Source organism: Astatotilapia calliptera, chromosome 19 (assembly GCF_900246225.1).
Source record: "Astatotilapia calliptera chromosome 19, fAstCal1.2, whole genome shotgun sequence".
NCBI classification, from domain to species: Eukaryota; Metazoa; Chordata; class Actinopteri; order Cichliformes; family Cichlidae; genus Astatotilapia; species Astatotilapia calliptera.
Genome location: NC_039320.1, coordinates 6,238,724 through 6,264,726, shown reverse-complemented (window position 1 = coordinate 6,264,726; position 26,003 = coordinate 6,238,724). Strand labels below are relative to the sequence as shown.

Genomic DNA, 26,003 nt, shown 5'->3' with positions numbered 1-26,003 from the left:
TCCTTCCAGCATAGCAATCTTCTTGTCCTTTTCCTCGCTCTGCCTTCTTAAGTGTGAATGTGTTTAATTGTAGGCAGGGACATTACTGGATATTCTTGTGTGATTGCTACAGAATAATTTATGTTATACTTTGTTATTGCTACAGAAGAATATTTATTTTATTATTTTATATTTACAATTTTTTTCTCCGGGGACCTTGTGACACCCCATGGAAGAGCCATAGGCTGGATCTCTTAAGGATCTCTTAAGATCTCACTGTTGGGTTTGTAAGGCCATGTTACTCCTAAATTTCTATCTTGTTCAAAGAGAAGATATAAAACAAAGTTCTAAGCAAATCGACCTTTTAAAATAAAAAGAATCGATAAAGAATCGAATCGTTAAACAGAATCGAAAATGGAATCGGAATCGTGAAAATCTTATCAATACCCATCCCTACCCTTCACTGTATAAACTGTGCACTGGTGCTGTAAATAAACTGTTTTTGGAGACGTCTAACCGCTCTGCGCCTGAGTCCCTACAACCAGATCGTGACAGAAGCGCTTTGACACAATTGTTGTTGTGATTTGGCGCTGTATAAATAAAAATGAATGAAAGAAAAAACGTAGCACGTTTACACTTTCCATATCGAGTGAAAAAACCTGTTTTCATTCTACACAAACAAGCTCTTCATCTACAGCGTCTCATAGTCCAAGTCCACAATTAGCAACAATCCCGCTGAAATTTCTCCAGGAGTTACAAATTTGAATTTATTCTAATATTGCACCTATCTTACCATTTGTAGTTTTATTTGCATTTGATCAACCAGTTCACCACTTTTTGTTTATTTATTCTATTTTTGATTTCTTCCCTGTTTTATCACATTCTTATCTCACTATTTTATTTACTTCACCACTGTATTTACGATTTATTTATCCACCATGCTGAGATGTCCACAGTTTCCTCTGATTTTCATGGAATACGATGAAAAGTGAAACTGACCTCAGAGTTTTTATAATCTCACATTTATGTTAGTTTGTTATTTTTGTGTTTAGCACGAAGCTCTGACAGTCAATCAGTAATCAATGTATCAGGACAGAGACAGTGATGACATCACAGATCTATCATCATCTGTAGTCTTCATTTCAGTGACTCTGTGGACAGTGACGCTGTCAGTTTCCTACATTGCAAACGTTTACTGTGTTACACTCTAATCACCGATCGATCATTTATCATAGTCACCGCTGGAGAATATCTGAGTGAAGATGAGCTCAGATGACTTTTAGACTCTTAAACTGAGACCGTGACGTTTCAAAGCTTCTGCAGACAGTCTGATTGTAATCTGATTACATTTCGTGTTCACAGACTAAGCTTCAGTCAGGAGTTTTGGTTTTCCCTGCTCTGTGTTTTTGTGTTTTGCCTCGGGGCCTTGGGTGGACTCATCGCATGACCCAACCTTGATTGCGCACACCTGGTGAGGTCCCGCCTGTTCCTGATCACCTGACTTATGAGACTTATTTAAGGTTGTGGTGCAGCTTTCTGTCTATGCTGGATTGTTGAACTGCAAACTGTTAGTGAAAAACTGGTTATTGCGTCTTCATGCTTGAGTGTTGAGATCTTGTTTGTCGTTGTAGATTACCTGATCTCCCTGTTCCCCTGTGCACAGGTTTTGAACCCTTCTTGTGGTGTGGTAAGGTAGGGTTTTTTTCACCAACTTATATCAATTATAACTGTGTGTGAATGGGTGAATGACTGAATGTAGTATAAAGCGCTTTGGGGTCCATAGGGACTAAGTAAAGCACTATACAAATACAGGCCATTTACCCTAATTTAAATAACGTGATATCGATTGATTAAATGCTGAATCAATTTTTAAATATTAATGTATTTTGACAGAATCTCATCTTAAAGCTCACAGAACGATTTCAACAACCACCAAACAGGTAAAACCACAAATGAGAGCAGGTACACAGGTGTTACTACTCTCCAGCCAAAACTGACTTAACCAGCAGCAAAAGAAGATCCATACTACGTTTCAGGTTTGATAAACATTGTCATTAATCCCCTCTGACTATTACAAACAGTCTCATTTTTGTGTTGTCAGCCACTTTTTTCCCCTTTTCCCAAAAATGACCTCTGACAAGAAAGCCTCATTTCTGCTGTTTAATACAGAAGAAATTTCAACTTTTATGAATTATGCCACATTGCAAAACTGTTAGCTACACTGTAAGATCTCATTAATTCCCACAACTCAAAAAAACTGAGTAAAGCTTACTTAAGTTGACTGTTAGGACAACTTATTCATTGCAAGTATGCAGTACTAAGAATAACTTGATATTTCTGACTGTGCAATACTAATTGTTCACCCACAGACAAATATTTCAAGTTCCTGTCATGGCTGTGTGCAGGCAGGCACATATAATGAGAGAGGACCAAAAATGCAGGACTCACAAACGCAGAGACAAAAATGTGAACCTTTATATCTCTCCTGATATGGTGTCTTGAAGTATCTAATAATATTCTTCCAGCCATGTTCCCTCCAGCTCATAGAACTGGATGTGGACCACTGGCAGGACCAAACACTTTCCCACTTCTCCACAGAGATAGCAATCCCTGATTCCCTTTGCCATTTGTCTTTGGTGTATGAAGTGTTGTCTCGCTGGCACTATAGAGCTTTGTATAGAGATGGATTTAGTATGGGTCATGTTTGTTGCATTTTTCAGGATATGGAAAAAAATGCGACTCAGCATCTGTAAAGTCAGACAATTTGCACTGATGATCAATATATGATCTCAGCTGTAGGTATCTGTGAAAGTCCTATTGTGTCAGGTTGTGTTTTTCTTACAAGGTCTCAAAGCTGAGCACAATGTTTCTATGAGTAAGAGAGAGGAATGTCGTAAGGCCATAAGATATCCACGATTTAAAGTTAGAGTCGTGTCTGTTTGGAAAAAAATCTGAGTCGAAAACAAACCACCTGAAAATTCTTAACATTTTGTGTATCCCGCAAATGTCGATTACTTTCTGCCAAACTTGCAGGGTGTGGGTTAACCAAGGGTTCCCCAACTTTTCCAGCTGACACATTAGACCCATACTGGACACTGTTCTACTGAACAACAAACAATTATATTGCCATCATCTTAAAGTCTCAGATTGTATTGTTCTAAAACTAAATTTGGGCGTCCCACACATTTTTATTGCAGTTACATTACTTATATAATCAAAACAAAATGTATTCATTGTTCAGTCACAAGTGCAATCTCGAGTTTAAATAATACATTAGTTTAGCATTCAAACACAGAAGCTGGTATGTGTACCACATAACAATCACAGCAATACCAACAATCTGAGCTGAAATTTCTCCAGCTTTGCTCAACATATTCCAGATAGACCTGTTTGGGCCATGAACACGTGAACTGATCCGTGTGAGGGAGAAGGAACGCAGTGACAATATCGTTTTTTTTCTTCCGCTGAAGGGAGACTGCCTTTTGTCTGTTTATTTGCAAAATGATTTGATTATGAGATAAAAACAAAATAAAATGACAATTTCAACTATTTTTAACCACAGAAAAGCGACATTTCCAGCTTACTAAGTTTTTCTAATTTAAGACAAATCAAATAAACTGAGTTGATTAGCTTTTTGAATGAATAGTACTTGTAGTGGCAATTCCTTTTGTTTGACAAACCAAACATCCCACAATTAAAAGTCAACAAGCCCCTGCTGCACTGAGATCATATTTCGTACGCAGGCGAAAGATGTCCACTGTCCGAACTTGAAAGTTGCGTCTTTATGGTTTATTCATCCAGTTTGGCAATAACAAGATCAATTTTGTGTTACTTCCTGCTGCTTCTCCTGCTCTGGTAAAAAAAACAAAACCCATAGGACCCCCCCGCAGTGCATGCTGGTCCTATACCAGTCTCTTTATTTATAGAAAAAATGGCCCTACATCTCCTACTGACTGACTTAGCAAGGTAAACACCAAACAAACCGAACATTGAAACAAATATTAAAATACAAATAAAACTTGTAAATAAACCCCAAAATATAAGTAAACTAACAACAAACTTTTACAAATTTCAAAATAATAAAAATAAAGAACAAATAGCTCCAACAGTACTGGTAACTTAAGCTAGGTGTTAATAAGAAGTTGATAAAAACTGAGTTCAGTCGTCTTCATATTTTTAATTAAGCACAATATTAGGTTTTACAGTGTAGTTCTCTAATATAACCTCTGCTTCACTTCAACAGCATCAAATTTTAAATTAAATTTTAATCAAATCAGAGCTGCAGCTCTGTGTGCACTGCGAACAGCAACTGTGTGTGTGCTAATAAAGAATGCTGCAAAGCATGTTAATGTCACCGGGTCTGCTGTGGTCATTTACACTGAGCAATGCCCAACAATTAAATGACAGTAAGAATTAACAGTAAGATTAACAGGTTTACACATTACAACAAAAATTTACAGATTTAACTTAGAAATTTACGTAAGAAATTATGAATAAAAAGAAATTATAAATTATAATAAGTGTGCAAAAAAAACAGAGTGCATGTGGTGATGTGATGTGTGTGGGAGTCCAGTCCTACACCTGGTTCAGGGCCCGAATAGCCTGGGGGAAGAAGCTCCTCTTCATTCTCTCTGTTTTGGCCTTAAGGGAGCGGAAGCGCTTCCCAGACCTCAACAGTGAGAAGAGTCCATTGTTGGGATGGGAGAGGTCCATCATGGTCTTCCTGGCTTTGGTCTTGCACCGCTTGGTGTAGATGGACAGCAGGTCAGGGAGCTCTGATTGAATGATGCGTTCTGCCGAGCGCACCACCCTTTGCAGATCTTGTCTGTCCTGCTTGGTGCTGTTCCCAAACCAGGTGCAGATGTTTCCCATCAGGACACTCTCGATGGTGCAGGAGTAAAAGTTAAGCACCTTCAGTGGCAGATGGAAGTCTCTGAGTCTTCTGAGGAAGAAGAGATGCTGGCGGGCTTTCTTAACCAGGGTGTTGATGTGACAGGACCATGACAGGTCCTGAGTGATGTAGACACCCAGGAAACTGTCCACTCTCTCCACTGGTGTGCCACTGATGATCAGGGCCTCATAATTCCTCGCCAGCTTTGTAGTGAAGTCCACGATCAGCTCCTTAGTCTTGTTGATGTTTAGGAGGAGGTTGTTCTCCTGGCACCAGACTGTAGTTCTATGTAGCTACACAGTCATGAGTGCACAGTGAGTACAGCAGGGGGCCTAAAACACAGCCCTGAGGCACTCCAGTGCTGAGTGAGATGGAGGGGGAGACTTGTTTTCCCACCCTCACTGATTGGGGTCTGTCTGTGAGGAAGTTGAGGATCCACTGACACAGTGATGAGCTGAGTCCTAGATCCGTCAACTTGGTGAAAAGCTTAGAGGGAATTATTGTGTTGAATGCTGAACTGTAGTCTGGTAAGCAAACTGAAGTGAGTCGATGGTGGCAGGAAGTGAAGAAGTGATGTGATCTCTCATCAGTCTTTCAAAACACTTCATCACAGATGAAGTCAGTGCTACTGGACGGTAGTCATTGTGGCAAGCGGGCTGTTGTTTCTTTGGGACAGGGACAATGATGGACTGTTTGAAGCACGTGAGAACCACTGCTTGGGCTGTGTCTTCACCGGTGCACTCCGTGCGCTCGCAGCCGTTTGTTGTTTTAATTGCTGCAGCGTCGAAGCGAGCATAAAACGCGTTCAGCTCATCAGCCAGTGAAGTGTCGGCATTCACCATTGGAGAAGCTGGTTGTTTATAGTCCGTTATTGTCCACAGTCGCTCCCACAGGCTCCTAGAGTCGCACTGTTAAAGCTGTGACTCTAGTTTTTCCCTGTAGCTCTACTTTGCCTGTCTGACCGCGCTGCGCACGTTGAAAATGCAGCCTTGTATTGGTCCATATTACCGGAGACGAGCCCTTCACTGTAGGCAGCAGTGCGTGATCTCAGAGCGTCGCAGAAACTAATTTTTTAAAAGAGTATTTTAGCCTTGAATGTTTCTTACTGTATCTGTTATGTATGTGGGGGCTCTGAATCGGTATCTTTTCCATCTAGAAACTTGTTTTCCAATATTTTAAGGGGCTTGCATTTTTTGAAGTTTCTGAGATAAAATATGCAGCCTTTGTATTTGTTATTACAACAGTGCATTTATTGCAGCGCTCCCTAAACAGTTTGCAGTCTGAGATAGGTTTCTCCTGGCTTTGGACTAAAAAAATTGTCCTTCAGCATTCTTATGCAATAATAATTAGGGCAGACCAGGCCTGGATGTCACACTAGAGGGCGGAGTTGGGCAGTCTGTGCAGTCTGAAGAGGTCAGTCTGTGGAAAACATGCCAGACTCTATGGAGAGCCAGGAGTGACAAAAATGAATTACATATGCCCTTAAACAATTCAAATTTTCAGTGTTCAATTAAAAATATTAATTACTTATTTAACTAATTAAATGCCAGTTAATTTTGCCAGTTAAGGTGCAAGTGAAGCACTTGGTTCACAGTTTAGTCCCAGTTCAGTTTCCTGCAGTTCACTGGTTTCTTTCTTCTGTTGCAGTTTCAAGACAAACAAAGCAGTGAAGGTGAGAACGTTTGAGAAAAATTTAATAAATATTAAAATGAAGTTTTAATTAAAGGTTAACTGCTGACTATAATACTAATCATATTTAATTGTGTCTAAAATGTGTCTTTTTTGATTAAACTGCAGATGGACGTGCTGCCCTGCATGATGCTCGTCTTCCTGCTGTCAGTTGGAGCCTCTCTGGCCCAGGTGGATCTGACTCGTATCGTAAGAAAAATCAGAGGACAGTGAGTAAACACACTTATTAAGAGTTTCTATCAGAGCTTTAATCTGCAGGATGCTGAGCAGCAGCAGTTCATGGTGCTACAAACACTCTTCATTTAAACTGGGATCTGTTTTTAATGTTACACACCCAGCCAACATTTCTGTGGTCTTCTGCTCACTAAGTATGTGTTGTTGTTTTATAGTAATCTGATATGAAACCACAGAATACTGAGATGTGTGTTCTGTGCCTTTTCCTGTAACAGATACAGCATAGATGGACAGTTCTGTCTGGCTGCAGTCATCCCGGTAGATCTGAACCTAAACACTCTTAACCAGGTTTTTGAGGGTGATCCCTTTCAGGCTGTTCTGGGAAAGATTGGGGAAAGAACCTCAGACAATAACAATCGTGGAGTGTATGTAGGCCAGAGGGTGATTGTGGCCAGACCAACATCACCTGAAGGCGGACGAAGTGGACAACATGCAGAAAGTCGTGTTCTGCAAACCCTGAGAGAGCGGCTGGAAACTGAGAACCTGAACAGATTCCTAAACAGCCAGGACAACTTCCTGCTCATCTACTCTTTTGCCTCTGCATGTGATACATGCACCAGCCGCTACCATTCATCGAGCATCATTGAGGACCTTGAACTTATCGCTGAAACCTACTATTCTGTATTTGTGTTTAAAAAAATCTTTCAGCCCAACAATCAGCCTCCCATTCCTGAAAACATTTTGGCTGATTCCCTTCGTTCTCTTGGTGATGCCATCGGTGGGCTTAATAACATCTTTCGTTGTGACCCAGATTGTTACAGCTGCTTTGGAAGGGAAACAAACGCAATTTCACAATATTGTATTATTAACAATGCTTAGTGTTGGGTCTAACACTTAAACCCCGCTGACTCAGAGACCAATCACCTGTGTACAAAGGAAGATCACACAGAACTCAGTCAGTTTTTACTTGCTGCGCAAAGGGAGTCCAAGCTCTTCTCCTGATCTCAGTTAACTCTAAACTCCAGCCTCCCCTCTCAGTTCTTCTATTAACCTCAAATTCAAATTCAAATTTTATTTGTCACACACACACAACCATACACAGTATGACATGGGGGTGAAATGCTTGTAGCTGTACAATGCCAGACCATTAAATGACAGAAGAAAAGTTTTACAATATTTACAATTTACTACAAAAATTTACAAATTAACTTAGGAATTTACAGTAAAGAATGTGCAAATAGCAGAAGAGATTATAAAGATAAGGATTATAAATTATAGGAATTATAGGATTATAGGAAATGTGTGGTGACGTGTGTGAGAGTCCAGTCTTATAGTGACGTGTTTGGGAGAGTCCAGCCCAACACCTGGTTCAGGGCCCGAATAGCCTGGGGGAAGAAGCTCCTCCTCATTCTCTCTGTTTTGGCCTTAAGGGAGCGGAAGCGCTTCCCAGACCTCAACAGTGAGAAGAGTCCATTGTTGGGATGGGAGAGATCCATCATAATCTTCCTAGCTTTGGACTTGCACCGCTTGGTGTAGATGGACAGCAGGTCAGGGAGCTCTGATTGAATGATGCGTTCTGCCGAGCGCACCACCCTTTGCAGATCTCGTCTGTCCTGCTTGGTGCTGTTCCCAAACCAGGTGCAGATGTTTGACGTCAGGACGCTCTCGATGGTGCAGGAGTAGAAGTTCTTGAGCACCTTCTGGAAGTCTCCAAGTCTTCTGAGGAAGAAGAGACGCTGACGGGCTTTCTTAACCAGGGTGTTGATGTAACAGGACCATGACAGGTCCTGAGTGATGTGGACACCCAGGTATCGGAAACTGTCCACTCTCTCCACTGGCGTGCCACTGATGATGAGGGGTTTGTAATCCTCGCCTGCTTTGTAGTGAAGTCCACGATCAGCTCCTTAGTCTTGCTGACGTTTAGGAGGAGGTTATTCTCCTGGCACCAGGTCTCCAGGTTCCTAATCTCCTCCAGGTAGGCCGTCTCGATGTTGTCGGAGATCAGGCCCACAACAACAGTGTCGTCAGCAAACTTGACAATGGAGGTGGTGTCGGATGTGGCTACACAGTCATAAGTGTACAGTGAGTACAGCAGGGGGCTTAAAACACAGCCCTGAGGCACTCCAGTGCTGAGTGAGATGGAGGGGGAGACTTGTTTTCCTACCCTCACTGATTGGGGTCTGTCTGTGAGGAAGTTGAGGATCCACTGACACAGTGATGAGCTGAGTCCTAGATCCGTCAACTTGGTGAAAAGCTTAGAGGGAATTATTGTGTTGAATGCTGAACTGTAGTCCACGAACAGCATCCTAACATAATTCCCTCTGCCAGTGTCCAGGTGACTCAGGGATGTGTGGAGCAGGTGAGATATGGCATCGTCTGTGGAACGATTAGTCCGGTAAGCAAACTGAAGTGAGTCGATGGTGGGAGGAAGTGAAGAAGTGATGTGATCTCTCATCAACCTCAGTAGTTACACAAACATCTCATTAATCATGTGACAGCTAAGACACTCACATGTGAAGTGTGTGAGAGCATTGTCTGCCATGAATCATGTGACTGCCTGCCTGTGAGGTGTTTGACCCCTCTGTGTTCTTTCAATAAAGCTCAGCATCCAGCCTGCTGCACGTGTCTTTTATTCTGAAGGAGAGTTTCACATGTTCAGCTTCCTCTTTATGAAGCCCAGTGACTCTGAGCTTTTATTCTCTAAATCAGTGTTACCCAACCACTGTGCTGTGGAAGATTATATGGTTCTCTAAGTGATTGGCGTGAGTAACTGGTGGAACAATTATATTCTCTTCCACTAGAGGGCAGTACCACTACATGCTCTAATTAAATGGGTTGCCAACTGCCAGGAAAACAGAAGAAGATGAAATTGCATAATAGTCATGCTGTGAGACTACGCAACACGTAATAGCAACAGATAAATATTTATAAGAAAAAGACCTGGTCCTGGAGAAAATTCTGACCCAGATGACACCCCTAACATGAGTAGTGGTCAGAAGAAAGCAAAAAAGGTAAACAGGGGACAAACCTAGCCGAGTGTACGGGGAAAAATGATCAATATAGTTTTTGTGACATTTTTGTTTTATTTTAATCTAAAGTGAAAATGTGCAGTGGCTCCAAAAGGTTGGGAAAGACGGCACTAAATCACTGAGCAGAATATGTGAGTGATGCTTTTAAAGGACCCTGGTTTATGGAAATAAATCGCTCCAACACACAAGATTATATTCAAATGTTTAAATAGATGAAACGTTTTTAGGGCTTTTTTCTTCTTCTTGTCCATTATTAAGAAAATATCAAACACTGATGACTGGAGATCTTGGACTGTTAAGATCAACACTTCACCGAGTTCTTTTGATTTCTCAGAGGCATCCGATGGAAGACAAAACACTGCTCAGTAGACCATTTAACACTTTCTCTTTCACAATACTTCTAGAAGGGAGATGCGTCCTGCATGACACATTTCTGCGAAACCCAAAATGGTGGTGTGTCCCTAACAGTTTTATTACAGAAGCTCTCTCATTCTAGTCTAAACAACAGTGTCTCAGTAACTTACAGCAGGATGATTATGTTAGTTTAAATGAATCAACACCCCCGAGTCATTGTAACTACCAGAAACCTCGAAGCACAGGCCGAGGGGGCGGTGTAGCAGCAATTTTTCACACCAGCCTATTAATCAACCAAAGACCCAGAAAGACTTTAATTCATTTGAAAGCCTGATGCTTAGCCTCGTCCACCCCAGCTGTAAAACTCAGAAACCAGTCTTACTTGTTATCATCTATCGTCCACCTGGGCCTTACACAGAGTTTCTGTCTGATTTCTCAGACTTTTTATCTGATTTAGTTCTGAGCTCAGATAAAATAATTATTGTGGGTGATTTTAACATCCATGTAGATGCTAAAAATGACAGCCTCAACATGGCATTTAATCTGTTATTAGACTCAATTGGTTTCTCTCAAAATGTAAAAGAACCCACCCACCACTTTAATCACACTCTAGCTCTTGTTTTAACATATGACATAGAAACTGAACATTTAACAGTGTTTCCTGAAAACCCTCTCCTGTCTGATCATTTCCTGATAACATTTACATTTACAATAATTGATTACACAGCAGTGGAGAGTAGACTTTATCACAGTAGATGTCTTTCTGAAAGTGCTGTAACTAAGTTTAATAATATAATCCACCCACTGTTATCATCTTCAATGCCCTGTACCAACATAGAGCAGAGCACCTATCTGAATGCTACTCCAACAGAGGTCGATCATCTTGTTAATAATTTCACCTCCTCACTCCGTACGACTCTGGATACTGTAGCTCCTGAGAAAACTAAGGTCTCTAATCAGAAGTACCTGACTCCGTGGTATAATTCTCAAACACGTAGCCTAAAGCAGATGACTCGTAATCTGGAGAGGAAATGGCGTGTCACAAATTTAGAGGATCATCATTTAGCCTGGAGAAATAGTTTGTTGCTATTAAATCTGGTTCTTGTCATTCTTTTACTGAATAGAGAGAACACGACTGAGTTGGTCAAAACATTTATAATTATTTATTTAATCATCTTCCAGAAGAGAGAGGTGTTATTTTGGTCCTTTACACGTCACACATAGTTTTGATAAAAACTTCTGTGTTACTAGTTCCACTTTTTCTGTCTGGTTTCCTGTTTTCTATTGATATGCCTCTGCAGCTCTGCACTAAACTTCCTGTTTTTTAAACTTCCACTAACTTAAGCCTCTGTTGCTAAGGCGACCTGTCCCCCTCTGACCTAGTTCTCTCTCACAGCTTGCCTTGCTTTATAAAGGCCTTTATTATTGACAGGGGATTTAGCCGCAATTACTTCGTGAAACACGTGAAATAGGTTGAGTTCGCCGAAAGGAACTACGTTTAGGCTGGGTTTAGAGGTAGCCGCAATTACTTCGTGACAAATTGGCGCGCAAATGTCTATCTGTGTGTATGTATTAGGGGTGCAACAATACTCGTATCGATATTGAACCGTTCGATACAGTGCTTTCGGTTCGGTACGCATATGTATCGAACAATACAAAAATTTTAATTTATTTTATCAACTTTTCTTCTGACGATGCTGTCTGTGTTGAGCGCTCAGTGGATCTGCGTTTGACTACTCCGCCTAGGCTGCACTGTCGAGCGCAGATCCACTGAGTAGTTTTAAACAAGTAGTTTAAAGTAGTTTAAAAAGGTTGGAAACAGAGCCCACCAAAAAGATATAAATATAAGAAGTACAAAATAAAATAAACAAAAGGCAAAATTACATTAGAACTTATCTTTAATGTATTGAAACTAATAATAGCAAGGATAACAACCTGTATACTGGTGTTAACAATGAAACATAGTTGGAATGACGACCATGTACAGAATGTATGGAATGAATGAAAGCAAATAATTCACACGAAAACCTTTTAAATAAAATAGAGAGATGCATAAGGTACATGAAGGCTGCGTCATTGTTCAGCCAAGGAAAGTGTGTGAAAAGGTAAATGTCTCCAGCTTGGGAAATGGTGAAACTGCAGATCACCCGAAGCCCTTGATGGATACAAAATAAAATATAAATAAAATATTATAATAAACTGCCTGGTTCGCCATGCAACAGAGAGAACGAATGTGACCGAAGGTTGGATCTGATATGAGGCAAACAGAAGACCGGTCTAAAAAGGTAGGCACAAACCTGTTCAGAGAAAAAGCAAATCTGTGCAGATTGGATGAATTCTAAATTATCTGTTTGCTGAGTACGATGATCCTAACTATCAAATTGGCTCAGTAATAAAGTATTGTAATATACTATTGCTGTTATATATAAAAAAGATAATAACATTAATAATGACATAATATTAATATGAAGAGGCACCTCAGTCAGTTATGATGTGAGGTGGATAATTGTTAAGAAGTAGTCTGCATCAAGCTTAAGGTTGCTCAAACTCAGCAGAACGACATATGAGATGAAGATAACGAAGAAAATAAGTAAACTAATGAAGTGCATAGAGGCACTTGACCCGGTTGGAAACCTGTCATCCTAGATGAGACATTGCTGAGATATAGAGCAAACCTATAATAACAACCAATAAGCCAAACCCTGTAGACACCAGCTAAAGCTACGGGATTGAGAAGTTGAATTAAATATGTAGACTAACAAGTTAATGAGCAAGTTACACATTTTTATTTTTATTTTTTTAGAGCAGAGGCTGCATGATATTAAAAGCTCACACATGCAGCTGTCTGTGAACTCAGTTTTGTCCTCACACTTCTGATTTGTTTCTGGCAGCATTTTTTTCTTTTCCTTTTTGTGTCCTGACTAATGTGTGTAAAACGTTCATGCCATCAGCAATTTGTTTTTGTTTGATTATTTTGTTTGTTTGGAAACAAATTTGTGACCATACTTGTGGATCACAGTGACACATAGTGATTAGGCATATGATTTACAAATGCCTAGCTTTAGAGCTGTGAGCTATGAGCAATGCAAAGTTGTTGTTTTTTTAAAAATCCTAACTTAAAAGTTTGAAATATGTAGGATGTGTGAGATGTGTGAATTCTTTGGAAAAAATAGAAATTATCTAAAATGCCTTGAGTGAAAATGTAGTGTTGCATCTATAGAGAAGAAAAGAAGAAGAAGCATTCAGTAACTTAAAAATAGGCATTACAGACAAATACAGTTTTAGCATTGCCTGACTATGATAAGCCTTTCTACTTACATGTAGATGGAGGAGCAGGTTATATGAAAGCAGTGTTAACACAGGCATTTGGAGAAAAACAACGCCCGCTTGCATTTTACTCGTGCAAATTACACTCTGTTGCGTCAGGCCTGCCTGCATGTGCAAGCCTGTGCAGCTGCAGCAGAGGCAGTAAAAAAAATAAATAAATAAAAAAGTCAGCTGACATTGTCTTAGGGCACATTTTAATCATCAAAGTACCACACGCAGTAACTTCAATTTTACTCCAAGCCAATTTGTCCTACCTCACACATGCAAGACAACTATCATATGTTGGAATCTTACTATCGCAATCACACATTACCATCCAGAAGTGTGGTCAATTGAACCCAAGCACACTTTTGGCCTCACCTGAAGAAGGTCATCCACACTCCACTCAGAGTGCAGAACTCAAAGCAGTCATACGTGCATGTGAATTGCTCGCAGGCCAAGATATAAATATATACACAGACAGCCAGTATGTTTTTTCAGCAGTTCACCACTTTGCAAAAATTTGGCAGAATAGAGGAGTGATTACATCTACTGGACACCCAGTACAACATGGAAGTCTTCTGAAAACACTATTAGATGTAATAATATTGCCAAAACAGTTAGCATTATAAAAATGTGCTTTTTATTGATCACTAAGCAATCTACATGTCTACGTGACTTTTCACCTAATAACTTTTGTGATGAACTTATTCAGCTACTAACCACTTCCTGTTTTCAGAGAACAGTTAGATGTAGAAAAGGGAAAAACCCGTTGCTCTGAATGACAGTGGTGGCCCACACAAACCAGGTCTGGGCCACCAAAGGGCCAGAACGGTTTCAGCTCTAGCCCCAGATGTCAGCCTAATGTGTACCTTAATCAAGCCATGTAATAACAACATGTGCCAGAACATGCAAAACAGTGCAAAAGTAACATGCCGAAACTCTGTTCAGACAGTGAATGGACTGATTTTTATATAGTGCTTTTCTATTCTCCCAGATTACTCAAACTGCTCTATACAACATGCCACTTTTGCTTAATTGAGTGTTTCCTAACTACATTCATACACATTCACACTCTTGACATGCAGACTGGAAGAGCCAGGGATCGAACCGCTAACCCTCTGATCAGTTTGTAACCTGCTCTGCCACCTGAGATATGGCACGCCATCACATAAACAGTGGCGTCATTGCCAGACCTGTCACACATCTGGTTGACATACACTCTGCCAAAACACCAGTCAGTCAGAAGTGCCAGCTTGATGCCAGATCTGGGCCAGACCTATTTTCTGTAGGCCTGGGCCACATAAGCCAAACCACAATCAAGCCAGATATGGCATGCCATCACATAGACAGTGCCATCTATGCCAGGCCTGATGACATATGTCTTATCATGCCGGAAGTCGGCCAGCAGTGCCGACTTGATACCAGATCCTGGCCAGACCTGCTTGCTATGTGGGCACTAGCACACACAGTTACTTTACCAACTGACCCCTGAGCTTCTAAGTGTCCCGCAAACCTCATTCAGGGATCCACTCCTCTACTTCAATGTCACTCCCTGAAAGCTCACTGTCCTCACTTTCTGAGGACAGAAAGTGAACATTCCCTTGGTTTCCTTCCATAAAAGGTATTTACATCCATGTCCTGTAATTATGAGTAGATTGTAAAGTATGACTATGATCATATAAATGCACACAAACACATCTCTAGTGTCACGATCTGGTACAGGGATTCAAACGCAGAGCGGTAAGGTATCTCCAAGGTGTAGTTTATTTACAGTGCCAGTGCAATATATGTACAGTGAAGGGATCCAAAACTCCGGGGGAATCACAGGGTAACTCGCTCACGTCTTCTTCGCTCACACTCACACACGTTCCCGCAGCAGGGAGGTCGCAGGTCCGGGGGGGGAAGATCTGAGGCAGACGAGAAGGCAGGTCACCAACTAATCACAAATCACGAATATGAAGCACAAGAGCTGTGAGAACACTAACGTTAGGGGTACAATCATCCAGCGACGAGAGGATCTGTGTTCCAGCCTCAAATAGTGCTCCCGGTGATGATGGGTGAGTGTTGTCAGGTGTGTGTGTGGGCCAAGGGCGGGAGCCCACAGTGAGCTCCGCCCAGGCAGAGAGGGAGAGAACAGAAACAGCAATTGTAGCCTTGTGGGGCCGACCGGGCAGGCACGGAGACCATGACATCTAGACTCATATGCAAATGCATTATATTGCCTGAAAAAAATTGGGCTAACTGCACAGTGTTGCCTTGAGGCAACGAATGAAAATTAACTGTTTTACTGTATAAATAAATTTAAAAAAGTAGAACAAACAATCAAATATGCTTCTTAACATATTCATGCACATACAAGTATTTTTTAATATACATTTATTTCACTATAAACACGTAAAATAGTGATCTTTATCTTGCCTCCTAATGGAGATGTCTCTCATGTAGTGCAGCTTGCAGAAATGGGTCCTCCCCCCCCCAAAATGAAAGTCACACCACCTTCAACTCATCATTTTATTGGAAAGAGATGTGTCTGGTAGCATTATTTGAAGGAAAAAAAGTTGTTGTTTTTTTGAAGGGCCAGTGTAAGGCATGAAAATGTGGTTTGTTGCCTCAGGGCAACGCTATGCTGTAGAGGGTTTTAACGACTGATTGTGGCTGAAGCTTGTAAAAAGCTGTCGCACTCACAGAGTTCATCATATTTGCTGACTTTGGCCACAGGCGGAGAGGATGTGATGATGCTCTGATAAGATGCTCTTCTTCTCGTTTCTGTCTTCCTCATTTTTAGACTGCTGTGCCCCTCTGCTCATATAAAAACCTCCTGAACGACTGCAGATAGAACCACTCCTTACAGCTAACTGAAGGTCACAGACCTTCCACCTGAGCAGGTACGTGAAGCTCTTGGTTCACAGTTTAGTCCCAGTTCAGTTTCCTGCATTTCACTGGTTTCTTTCTTCTGTTGCAGTTTCAGGACAAACAAAGCAGTGAAGGTGGAAAAGTTTGACATTTTTAAAAGACTTTTTAAAGGTAAGATATTTTTAGGAGTTTTGACTTAACAGTTTACTGTAATGGTTAACTGTTTACTGCATTAAAACTCATAAACGTGTTGTTTTAAACGGTGCAGATGAAGTTGGTGCCCTGCCTCATGCTGTATGTCCTGCTGGCAGCTGGAACCAGTCTGGCTGTGGATGTGAATTGGTTAACTCGTATTATAAAAGCCATAAGGACAGAGTAAGTGAACTTTATTATGTCATTCATCAGTAATCTTCCTGTTTTGTCTTTTTATTGCTTATTTGTGAGGGACTGTGCATAAAACCACTGACCTCAGATGACAGATTTCTTCTGGGGCACAACATTAAATAAGCTGGATATCAGCTGATGAGGCTTTTTCAGGGGCTCACACTGATATCAGTGATTATTAATAATAAAGAACAACAAAAACTAATATTATAAAAAAATAGAAGAAAACAAAACTTTGAGTGAAGTATTTTATATTAAAATCATCTTTCCAAAGGAAACTGTCGCTCATTTCTAATCTGAGAGCTGTTGCAGTCTGGAGTCACATGTGTGTTTGTACATTTTTGAAACGATGATTTATTGATTTTGTCAGAACAACACGAACAGCAACAAGTCAGCACAGCCAAGCACAAAAAAAAAAAAATAACAAAGCAAATGCAGGTATATGAGTTACCAGTACACACGCCTGGGACAAAATATGTAAAGCGTTTCACATTCGAAGTCAAGGGAAACAATAAATAAAAAAATAAATAAATAAATAAAAAAAAAAAAAAGGGGGGGGGAAACACAGACATTAATCAGTGTGTTTAAAAACAAACTGCGAGTCCCCTTTATGTAATAGCACAGTAAGGTCATGAGGTAGGTGATCAAGCAGAGGCTGCCATATGCTACAGAATGCATTACAATTGCCCTTTATGATGGCACTGAGGCGCTCCATCGGCAGCACCCTGAGCAGTTCTCTGTACCACTGTGTAACAGTAGGAGGCTGTCTCTGAATCCATTGAAACAGTACACATCGCCTCGCCAAATGTAAAAGTTTACTTAACAAAAGCATCTGTACAGAAGACAGAGAGAGCCCTTCTATAGATAGACCCAGAACGAACAGCATAGGGTTCAGTGGGATCGTTCGGTGGAAAATAGAGCAAAGCTCTATAGCAATATTCTTCCAAAATCTAGTAATTAAAGGACATTGCCATATGCAGTGGTAATAGGTCCCTACAGCCGTATTGCACTTCACACAAAGAGCAGAAATCTGAGGGTGAATTTTATTTAGGAACTCCGGCGTACGCTGTAGTCTATGTAAGATTCTGTACTGGCTTTCCTTTAGTCTGTTACAGGGAAACAATTTCATGGCAGATCTGAAAGTTTTGGACCATGCTTCCGCACCAACCTGAGCTTCGAGGTCGGTTTCCCACCGAACCCTGGCCTTATCAGTGGTTATAAAGTTCAAAGACAACAATTTCCCATAACAAAGAGAAATAAATTTCTTTTTTGTAGTCATTTCCTCGTTAACTTTGAGAAGAAAGCTTTCAACAGGGTTCAAAACTGGTTGATTGGCTGGAAATTTAAGGGAGTTCACATAATGCCTTACTTGCAGGAATCCAAAGAAGTGTTTCTGTGGTAAATTATACTTAACTTGAACTGATTAAAGGCCATAAAACTACCCCTTTCGAACAGATCACAAATAAATCTTATACTTTTAGAATACCAATCATCAAATATATTAATGCCAATACCCGGGGGGAAAGCTTTATTCCTAGTTAGAGGCTGCAGTGCACTAGAGAAACCTCTTCTTCCGACGTGGGCAGTAATATTACGCCAAACCTTTAAAGTGGGCATCAAGACGGAATTAGTTCTGACACCAAGAGGGAGGTCCGCCAGGTCAGTGGATAAGAGACTAAGAGGTGAGAGAGGGTCACAGCACCAGGCATCTACCGATGGTTCGCCCCGGTGAAGGAAAGAATGTAACCACCCTGAGATTATTTGTGCATGGCAAGCCCAGTAGTAATATAAAAAGTTAGGCAGTGCCTGACCCCCCTCATCCGTGGGCAGTTGTAAAATCTGTATCTTTAGTCTAGATTTCTTCCCACGCCATATGAATTTAGAAAGACATCCCTCAATCTCTATGAATGTTTTTCTGTTGATCCTGAGAGGCAACATTTGAATGGGGTATAATATTCTGGGTAGCACATTCATCTTGATTAAACTTATTCTACCCGTCCAAGACAGGGGGAGGTCAAACCACCTATTGAGGTCATTCTTGATTGAGGCCACAATCGGCTTGAAGTTCAACTTGTACAACTCCGCTGTGTCTGCGGACACCCTGATACCTAAATATGTGAAACCTGTGGTCGACCACCTGAAAGGGAAATTAGGAGGAGCGTCCCACCTCCCCCCGTCACCCAGTGGCAAAGCTTCAGATTTATCATAATTTATCTTATACCCTGAGAAGAGGCCAAATTGGTTGATGATATGTGTCAGTGCAGGAATAGAAGTTTCTGGCTTAGTGAGAAAGAGCAACACGTCATCTGCATAAAGGGAAATCCTGTATTCAGTATTCGACAAGGTCACCCCACAGATCTCAGGATCAGTTCTTATAGCCTCTGCCAGTGGCTCCAAAGCAAGTGCAAACAACAGGGGAGAGAGGGGGCATCCTTGCCGCGTTCCCCTACCCAGTGGGAAGACATCCGAGACCGAGCCATTAACCAAGACCCTTGCAGCTGGGGCCCCATACAGCAGTTTGACCCACTTGACAAATTCAGATCCCAAACCAAACCTGTCCAAAACATCAAATAGATACTCCCACTCCACCCGATCAAATGCTTTCTCAGCATCCAAAGAGATCGCAAGAGCCCTATAATTGGTGTTCTGAGAGAACTGCGCAACATTTATGAGTCGGTGGACATTGGAGCGGGAGTATCTATTCTTGACGAATCCCGTCTGGTCAGGCTTTATCAGAACCGGCAGAACCTCCTCCAAACGTCTGGATAAAATTTTGGACAAAATCTTACAATCCACACTAAGTAGACTTATAGGTCTGTAGGATGTACACAGATCCGCAGGTTTATCCTTCTTTAAGATCAGGGATATATGGGCAAGGTTTAGGGTGGGTGTTTGTACATTTTTATTATTGTGTTTTTTAAAACACTAAACTTTTGCTATTATCCTACTTTTTGTGCTCGCGTGCTTCCACGTTCATCTTCATGGTATTCTTCGATAAATAAGAACTGCAGATGAAAATCTGTGACTACATCGAGCACTTCTACACATCACAGTCTCAGAGCAGACTAGAAAATTTTGCATTTCCTGCGAAAATACTGTGTGGATGCCTTAACGCTGAAGATGTCTGCTGAAAAAAGCTGAAAAAGTTGAAGGAAGAAAAAAAAAAGAAGAAAAGAAAAAGAAAAAAACCATTGCCCTGAGCAGGATTCGAACCTGGCCCTTCAGGTCTCAAGGTAACTATTCATCTCACTGCACCAAACTCTTTCTCCCAAAGAAGTGGTGGAGAGACTGACAATTGTGCTGAAATGAGCAGAAGCGGCTGAGAATTGTGCTGATAAGAGGTGAAAAGGCTGAAAACTTTGCAGAAAAGAGGTGAATCAGCAGAATTCTGCTGAAAAGAGGTTTTTTCTGAAAACAGCAGAAAAAACTGAAAATTTTGCTGAAAAGGGGTGAAAAAGCTGAAATTTGTGTTGAAAAGAGTTAAAAAAGTTTAAGTGTTAACTGAAAGAAATGTTGCCATAAGTGGGATTTGAACCCTGGCCTCCCAGTCTGAGAACGGATGCTTATCTCACTGAGCTAAAACACAGGTCAACCTGGCAAGGAAAATCAGTGAGGCCACTGATAATATGGCAGAAATGGGCAAAAAATATTGCAAAAAAAATTCAATATCTCAAAAAGTCATAGCACGCATTAGCAGAAAGAGCAGAATTTTTTAAGATTTGAACGGTGCAAATAGCACAAAAACTGTGGGAGTAGTTAAGCGCCAAAAAGTGTACGGAAGCAACTAGAATAAAATAGTGGAATAAAGAATAAAGAGAAACAGGAACTCAATAGTGGAGCACATGAGAAGCAGAAGCTGAAGCCATGCATGCTGCAGTCTTCACACATTGTTTTTATTTGTAGATGCAGTCATTTGAATGTATTAATTAAAATTTTACTTAATTAAAACCTGCTGGGCGAGGTTTAGTAAAAAGCTCATAGTGTCATGGTGCTGGGTCGGTGGCCCAGGGTTTTGTGTTTATCATTATGGTTATTATTATTATCTGATTTGAGTGTTTTATTTCTTCATGGTTGTCTGTATTCGTATGTAGGTTTCATTTTCAGGGTTTGCAGTTCTTAGGTTTTCGTCCTGTGTCCTCCCCCCAGTGCTCTTTTCGTGTCCCTGAGTTTGTGCTCGTGAATTTCCTGTTTTACTTTGAAGATCTGTCTCTCGTGTTTTCCTCCTGTGTGCCATTTCCTCGTTACCTTGTGTGTGTATTTATATTGTGTGCTTGCCTGTGTTCATTGTTGGTTTGTCTGTGTTACCTGGTGTGTCGCTGCTCTACATTCTCCGTGCCGTCTCTCTGCATTTTATGATTTCAGGTTGTTACTAGTTTTTCCCAGTTCAGGTTATGTTTTAATTCTGTCCTTGCCATCCTCGCTTTTGTGGTTTTTCACCTCCTGTAATAAAAGCTCACTCGCATCACAGCCAGTGCCTGCATTTTGGGTCCTTATTCACAAACACCACATGGCTTGCCCTGCAAACCGTGACACATGGTTTGGGTTGCCTCTTCCTTTTAAGCTCTGGTTTCTTAGTTTGAGCAACACAAATACACTTCCTACTGAAATACATTCCTTCCAGATTTTTGCTTACTGACACAACAAAGGACAAAATTGAACTGGAACACACAGATGCAGTGTGAAATGACCTGAGATCTTTGTTTCTTTTTCTAACAGGTACAGAGTAACAGGTCACTTCTGTCTGGCTGCAACCATCCCAGATCAACAGGACCCAAACACCCTTATCAGTGAAGTCCTTCATAAAGACCGCTTTAATAATGAGCACATGGGAGACTTAGTTAAAGGGGGTGAGGTATATGTTGGCAGAAGGCTGGTTTTAGCTGTTCCCACAGGACCTGTACATGCAGAAGGCAAAGTTCTGAAAAGCTTGGACAAACTAAAGAAACAGGGAGAGAACAACTTCCTCCTCATCTACTCTTACCTCTCCCCATGTAGCAAGTGCACAGACTATAACAGTAAATTCAACATCCTTAACATGATTAAAAAACAGGTTGACAGATGGCATAATGCGGCCTTTGTATTTACAAAAGTTTTCAACAAGCCCAAATATGGTTCCAGAGTACCCAGATATGTTTTAAAAATGTCACTGACTCAGCTTTCTAATTCGATGGGTGGTCTCCAGTACATATTTCGCTGTAATGGACCGAGCAATTCTGAGTTAGTGTGTCACAGCTGCTCTGTAAATCACAGAGTTTCAGAGTTTTGTATTAATAACAACGCTGAGAGAGAGCGCAGCATCAGCAGGGAAAGAAGCAGGAGCTTCAGTGGAAGCAGAGGAGGGGGCAGTAGCAGGAAGAGAGAGATGTACAGGAGTCAGAGTGAGAGCAGCATCAGCAGCGGAAACAGTAGAGAAGCTGGAAAACATGCAGGTGGAGGCAGGAGCAGCAGGAAGAGAAGCAGGAGCAGCAGCAGCAGCAGCAGCAGCAGCAGCAGCAGCAGTAGCAGCAGCAGCAGCAGCAGCAGCAGCAGCAGTAGTAGCAGCAGAGGTTAGAGGAGTTCAAACAAAGCAACATGGTCCCTGAAGACAAACTTTCTTTAAATTTCTGTTCAAACTAAAATGATAAATAAATGTTTTTTCTGAAAAAGCTTCAAATCTGCTCCATGTGTCTCTGTTACAAGAACATTTCTGATTAAACTCAGTTTACTCGTGTCAGTCCCACACCTGCCTCATCCACCATCACAGCCTGAAACCTCACAAACACAGAGCGATAAAACATCCTCAACTGTGCAGATGAAATGTGGAGTATTAACCCTCTGGGAACCCTCTCGACATAGGAACAAGATGCAGCCACCCTCCGTTTGTGTTGAAAGCTCCAGGGGGCTTTGAATGGGCTTCGCTAAGCCATGTTGCAGCAAATAGTCAGCCTCCTGTCTCAAGAGCAAGTGTTTATGGGGGCTGGCTCAATAAGGATGCTGCTTAATAGGTTTAGCTCCCTGGACATCAATATCATGCTCTAGCACTGTAGTGCGAGTTGGCACATCCCCAAATACACAGGTGCATTCATTAATCAAGACAGTTATGTCTTCTTGCTGCTCTGAAGACAGATGATCAAGCAAACTCGGCAATGATTTCAGCATTTCTGAGTTAGACAGATGGAGTCTAGAACAGGTGGGATAACTTGGATTACTGCAGGCGTATCCTCATTGACCAAATCCCCTCCTCCTCCTCCACCAGTAAGATGGGCCAGAACGGGGGCGGTATGGAGCCGCGGACCAAGATGGCAGCTTAAAGTGGTTGCTCCGTGTAACCTGCATTAAAAACCCAGAACAACCCAAAACTAGAAACTTAACTGCTATTGGAAAATGTCAAAAACGACTAATCTCAAGGACTGATATTTTCACCTGAAAACGCGGTTCCCAAAAACCAGATAAACCGATATTTTGGTAACGCCTGAAAACAGCGAGGGAGCTGCTAGCGCTAGTAGCATGGGTGACCTTAGCACGGTGTTAGCTGTACTTCGGCCGTTGCGCTCCGAGTTTAGTGTATTCGGAACTAAACTGGACAGCATAGATAACAGTATGGGCGAAATGACGAAATCAGTTGCTGCTTTGGAGACAAACATGACGGAGGTAAAGCAAAATGTTGCTGCAAATGCTACACGACTGGAGGAAGCTGAAAATAGAATAATGTTGGCAGAGGAGCTCCTGGGAAAGAGCGTGGCCTATCTCAGCAATGCCATGACGCGTATATCCTACCTGGAGGCAAAAACCAACGACCTGGAGAACCGGGGCCGAAGGAAGAACCTGCGGCTATTTGCCCTCCGGGAGGGTGCCGAGGGTCAGCGGCCATTGCTGGAGTTTTTACGGGAGATGTTACCGCGCTGGCTTGAGACTGACGGAGGTGCTAGGGTGCGGTGAGCCCTCTCAATAAGCCCTCTAAAGCCAAACCAACACAGAGCTGTCCTTATCAGATTCCTGAACTTCCAAGATCGGGAGTTTGTTTTCCGCTCTACAAAACACAGTAACATCGAGCACGACGGAAACAAACTCTTTTTTTGCCCAAGATTTCTCAGCTGAGACCGTCCGGCTTGAACAGAGTTACACGCGATCAGAAAAGTGTTTGCCGACGAAGGAGTGTTCCGCGGTTTTCAATATAATCCATGCAAGATGAGGATCCAATTGAAATCAAAAATAGTTTTTCTTCAAGAAACACATCTGAGACTGTGAACTAAAGTCTGTGAGGAACAGATGGCCTGACCAGGTGATCAACGCATCATACAATAACTATGTGAGAGGTGTAATTATTTTGATTCATAGAAGCATACCATCCCAAATGACGAAAATAATAAAAGACCCTGCTGGTAGGTACGTAATCACTCAGGGTACCATCCTTTCTATTACTTTAAACTTGGTGAGTCTCTATGGCCCAAATGAAAATGAGCCCAAATTTTTTGAAGATCTGTTTCTTACTGTATCTGCTTTGCAAGGACTGTATATAATTGGAGGAGACTTTAACTGTACTCTCAATCCGAGTATGGATCGCTCAACAGGTTCAGATACATATAAAGCACAAACTAGACGACTAATAAATCGATTTATATCAGATATCAACTTGGTAGAAGTGTGGAGAGAACAAATCCTGATAAAATAGAATTCTCCTGCCATTCAAGTATACATAAATCCCGCTCACGTATAGATTTTCTTGTCTCAAGAGAACTTTTATCAAGGATCAAACAGTGTAAGTATGATAGCATAGTGATCAGTGATCATGCAGCTATCTCACTGAGTATCCATCGAGGAAAGTTTATCCATAACCCCCCTCACTGGCGGCTTCAAACAAAATGGCTGCAGAATCCTGAATTTGTTAAATTTATAGAGGAGAAAATAGAAAATTACTTTGAGTTAAACACAGATCAAACTTGTGCCTCGGTGAGATGGGAAGGAAAGCATATATTAGAGGTGAAATTCTTAGCTTTACGAGTACAAAGAATAAACAGCAAAGAAAGCAAATGGAAACCCTGGATAAACAGATTAAATCTTTGGAATTAGACTTAAATGTTAGCGACGACTCAACAAAACAAAGTGAGTTGCTACGTCTGAGAACTGAATATAATAAATTATCACCTGATGCAGCAGCAAAAAGCCTAATGTGGCTGAAGCAATCTTATTATGACCAAGGAGAGAAAGCAGGCAGACTTTTGGCATGGAGAATTAAGAAAATGCAGAGTGAAAGAGCAATTAATATTATAAAGACCTCTTCAGGGAATGTAACAGTAGATCCAGTGGAAATTAATGACAGCTTTAGAGAATTTTATGAAAAACTGTATAAATCAGAATGTGCTCAAACCTCAGAAGAATAGGGCGTATTCTTAGATCAACTTCAGTTTCAGACGCTAACAAAAAACACAAAGCAGGAATTAGACAGACGTCTAACTACTGAAGAGATATCACAGGCTATTAAAAGCATTAACAGTGGTAAAGCACCTGGGCCAGATGGCTTTCTGATTGAATTTTATAAAACTTTCCAAGACAAATTATTAATTCCACTTTTTAACATGTATGAAGAAGTGTATCAAAATGAAGCTCTCCCACCCACTCTGAGACAGGCAATGATTACTTTGATACTGAAACCTGGCAAACCCCCTGCCCCTGTTCATCATTTAGACCAATAAGTCTGATGGGGGTTGACACTAAAATACTTTGTAAAGTTTTAGCAAGGAGATTAGACCTCTATATATCACATTTAGTTCATAATGATCAAAATGGCTTTGTGCCAAAACGTCAAGGGTTTCACAATATAAGAACGGTTCTAAATATATTCACGAGAAATTTGATGCTAAAGATACAGCTTTATTATCACTTGACGTTCGTCAAGCTTTTGACAGGATAGAGTGGTCATATTTATTTACTGTTCTCCCAAGATATGGATTTGGAAACAATTTTCTCAAATGGGTTAAACTTTTGTATAAAAATCCCAAAGCTAGTGTTTTAACAAATAACATAGTTTCTAACCCTATTACATTGGAGCGTTCCACTCGCCAGGGGTGTCCATTATCTCCAATGCTATTTATCTTAGCTATAGAACCCCTGGCGATGACAATTAGAATGAGAACTGACATATTTGGTGTCCAGTTAGGAGATCAGGAGTAGGGATGGGTACCGGTATCTGGTGCCATGATGGCACGCAGTGCTTTAAGTGGCCCAAAAGAGGTGCCGGTACTCTATTTTTTTTTCCGCCTCCCCTGAGGTAACAACAACTATATTGAATGGGTTTTATATACAACAGTCAACAGACAACCTTATACAAAATAATAAATCATTTTATTAGTTTGTGGATTTGC

At 41.1% G+C, this 26,003-nt stretch overlaps 1 protein-coding gene and 2 long non-coding RNA genes across 4 annotated transcripts; all 3 read left to right on the top strand.

The window, feature by feature from the left end:
• The first annotated feature begins 1,476 nt into the window (after positions 1 to 1,476).
• On the top strand, positions 1,477 to 3,982 carry LOC113012075 (uncharacterized). The gene is made up of 3 exons (XR_003270641.1): positions 1,477 to 1,546; positions 1,643 to 1,671; positions 1,873 to 3,982. It is a non-coding gene; the product is annotated as an uncharacterized LOC113012075 (long non-coding RNA).
• Positions 3,983 to 5,491: 1,509 nt separating this feature from the next.
• Positions 5,492 to 7,835, top strand: LOC113012071 (uncharacterized). Of its 2 annotated transcripts, XM_026152033.1 has the most exons (4): positions 5,492 to 6,283; positions 6,518 to 6,542; positions 6,668 to 6,768; positions 7,009 to 7,835. In XM_026152033.1, exons 3-4 carry the CDS (start codon positions 6,668 to 6,670, stop codon positions 7,610 to 7,612), a joined length of 705 nt encoding a protein of 234 aa, XP_026007818.1. In that variant the 5' UTR covers positions 5,492 to 6,283; positions 6,518 to 6,542; the 3' UTR covers positions 7,613 to 7,835. The 2 variants fall into 2 exon arrangements, with proteins under 2 accessions (XP_026007818.1, XP_026007817.1); XM_026152032.1 differs by having other exon boundaries at positions 5,492 to 6,542.
• Positions 7,836 to 15,895: 8,060 nt separating this feature from the next.
• On the top strand, positions 15,896 to 22,135 carry LOC113012073 (uncharacterized). Its single transcript, XR_003270639.1, has 4 exons — positions 15,896 to 16,310; positions 16,388 to 16,449; positions 16,547 to 16,653; positions 21,379 to 22,135. It is a non-coding gene; the product is annotated as an uncharacterized LOC113012073 (long non-coding RNA).
• Positions 22,136 to 26,003: the final 3,868 nt, after the last annotated feature.

Bases quoted from the DNA above. Each gene is read 5' to 3' on its own strand.
- LOC113012071 (XM_026152033.1), top strand. From the start codon at position 6,668: ATGGACGTGCTGCCCTGCATGATGCTCGTCTTCCTGCTGTCAGTTGGA. The intron at 6,769-7,008 runs GTGAGTAAACAC...TTCCTGTAACAG, and splicing joins GTAAGAAAAATCAGAGGACA to ATACAGCATAGATGGACAGT.